Raw genomic sequence first — 2,355 nt, forward strand, 5'->3', positions numbered from 1 at the left:
TTGTTGAAAAAAAAATACTTTTTGCAATTGAGATATCTCCAAAAACCGTCGCTTCACGACTTTCAACGGTTTATATGTTACTTTTATTGCCGCGTGGTTCAAAAGGAGGGGCGGCTTTTCGTATTTCTTCTCCCGGAGTTTGTTTTTAATTATGGTCAAAACATGTTGTTTTTTAAAAAAAGGGCTGTCAGGCGCCCTGATGTCCCTCCTCTCCCGAGCTGGGCAGAAAGTTATTTTTTTCCTAGTAACGAAAAAAAAATCAATGAGGTATGGGGCTCTCTTTGGTTTTTTTTACCCCCACCCAAGGAAGGTGGGGGGGGGGGGGCGGATTGGACGAAAAGGGGGGGGGGGGGGGGGTCGAGGGGAAGCTTGGAGTTGATCAAATTATAAAGAAAATATCTTTTTGAACAGATACATTAGAAACAGAATTATTCTATACAGCTATTTTATTTTTTTAACCGTGAAAAACTTAAACAAAACCATGGTCACAAAATAAAGGCGTTATAAAAAATATAACACGGTGCCGTTATGGAAGGAAGTAAGTGGTCCAGAGAATGTTGCTGTCACATTGAAATTAACGGATGTTTCATTGGTCGAAACGAGTCGGCCTAGCTCAAAAACGTAGCTTTGGCCTGCGTCGGATAGCAAAATTTAACTCTTTTTATTTACAGGAATTCACATTAATTATTGACTTTTTAAAACTGTCTAAACAATGCTATTTTGTCTATTCTAATTTTCTTTGTTCATTGTAGTATAAAAAGTAAAGAAACAACAAAGGACACAGAAAGAACACCACGGCCTCACATTGACAATTTTTTCTGTGCTTCTCTCTCATACTCATAGGTCCTTACCCATATATCAAGGAATGACATGTGAGTATTCCCAAGAGCTAAGTAAAATGTGGACATTTTGTTTAATTATGGTCAAAACTAATGAGATTCACTTACTCACTCCCTCACTCCCTCCCTCACTCCTTCCCTCCCTCCCTCCCTCACTCACTCACTCACTCACTCACTCACTCACTCACTCACTCACTCACTCACTCGCACAACATAAGTGCATTGTCTGTTAGAATTTCTTAGAATAATTTTGATCTTTCTACTTCTGCCGTCCAAGCAGAAGATTTATAAACTTTTTAAACAAGTTTTTTTTTTCTCTTTATTTTAGGCTTAATTAATTGTTTCGGAGGTGTTTTTTTAGCCTTTCAGAGCAGGATGTAAGGAGGAGGTGAAAGATGGGGAGAAGGCCAGGATGGGATTTAGGAAGAAGAGAACGTGCTGTAGAAGGAGAAGACGGAGAAGAAGGAAAAGCTTATGATAGACATAGATTAGGAGGAGGAGGAGGAGGAAGGAGGAGGAGGAGGAGGAGGAAGAGGAGGAGGAGGAGGAGGAGGAGGAGGAGGAGGAGGAGGAAGAGGAAGAGGAAGAGGACAGAGGGTGAGGAGAAAAAGAAGGAGGAGAGGAGGAGATTTAGAAGAAGTAAAAGGAGAAGCTACAGGAAAGAAAAAGAAGAGGAGAAGGACAGATGAGATGAGAGAGGAGAGGAGAGGTGGTTGGGGTGGGGGATGGGAGGGCGGGGTAGGTTAATGGTCGATTAGGACTCAGATTAAGCGAGAGGCGAGTTAGAAACTGGACGAAGACAAAAGGGCGAAAAATTAAATCTATTGTCTTCTCTGTCATTATCATCGCTCAGCTTTCTGCTAATAAAACTTTCCTCAACCCCCGTACGTCAGGGTTGTCTTTGATGTGTCCATTAGCGGGGACGTTTATCCCATCCATCTGCTTTTATGGAGGGACTTAGTGACCATTATCTTCTTGACACTGTTGCCATACAACAGGACTAAGTGCTGCCGTTGTTGTTCAGAATTGCCTTAAGTACCGCTTAGTCCATCTATTGAAGAGAAGAAGTGTGGTGTTTGGACGAAAAGATGACGTCCTTGTTGAGGAGCGCCCGTTTGGGGGGGGGGGGGGGGGGGTTGGAAGGAAATGGAGTGAGAAAAAATAAAAAGGCCAGAAAGGGAAGCTGAGGGGAGAAAAAAAAGTCTGAGCGAGTCATAAGAGAAAGTGAAAAGAGATGGGGTGAAGCAGGAGCGGGCGAAGCTTAGTCTGGAGGCATATGGAGAAGAGAAGAGAGTGGGGTCAGGTGTGTTAATACATGACAAGTGACGGGATTGGACGACAGAGAAGAAGAGGAAAGAGATAATGCGATGAATCAACCTACTGTGGAGCCAGGAGTAAGTGTTAGATGCATACACTATGTATAGGTTGTAGATGTATAGATGAAAAGAAGAGAAATGACAGTAAGGTAGTCAGTAGAGAATACAGAAGGAAGGAATGTCCGAAGTGAAGAAGAGGA

At 42.6% G+C, this 2,355-nt stretch overlaps 1 protein-coding gene across 1 annotated transcript in view; it reads left to right on the plus strand.

The window, feature by feature from the left end:
• The window catches only part of LOC106011430, a 24,358-nt gene that overhangs the window by 2,495 nt on the left and 19,508 nt on the right, over positions 1–2,355 (plus strand). Inside the window, exon 3 of the mRNA XM_013081053.2 lies at positions 844–872. Coding sequence (XP_012936507.1) covers positions 844–872 — 29 coding nt within the window. The remainder of the gene's footprint in view (positions 1–843; positions 873–2,355) is intronic.

The sequence above is a fragment of the Aplysia californica genome, unplaced genomic scaffold (genome assembly GCF_000002075.1).
Source record: "Aplysia californica isolate F4 #8 unplaced genomic scaffold, AplCal3.0 scaffold00113, whole genome shotgun sequence".
In the NCBI taxonomy this organism is placed as follows: Eukaryota; Metazoa; Mollusca; class Gastropoda; order Aplysiida; family Aplysiidae; genus Aplysia; species Aplysia californica.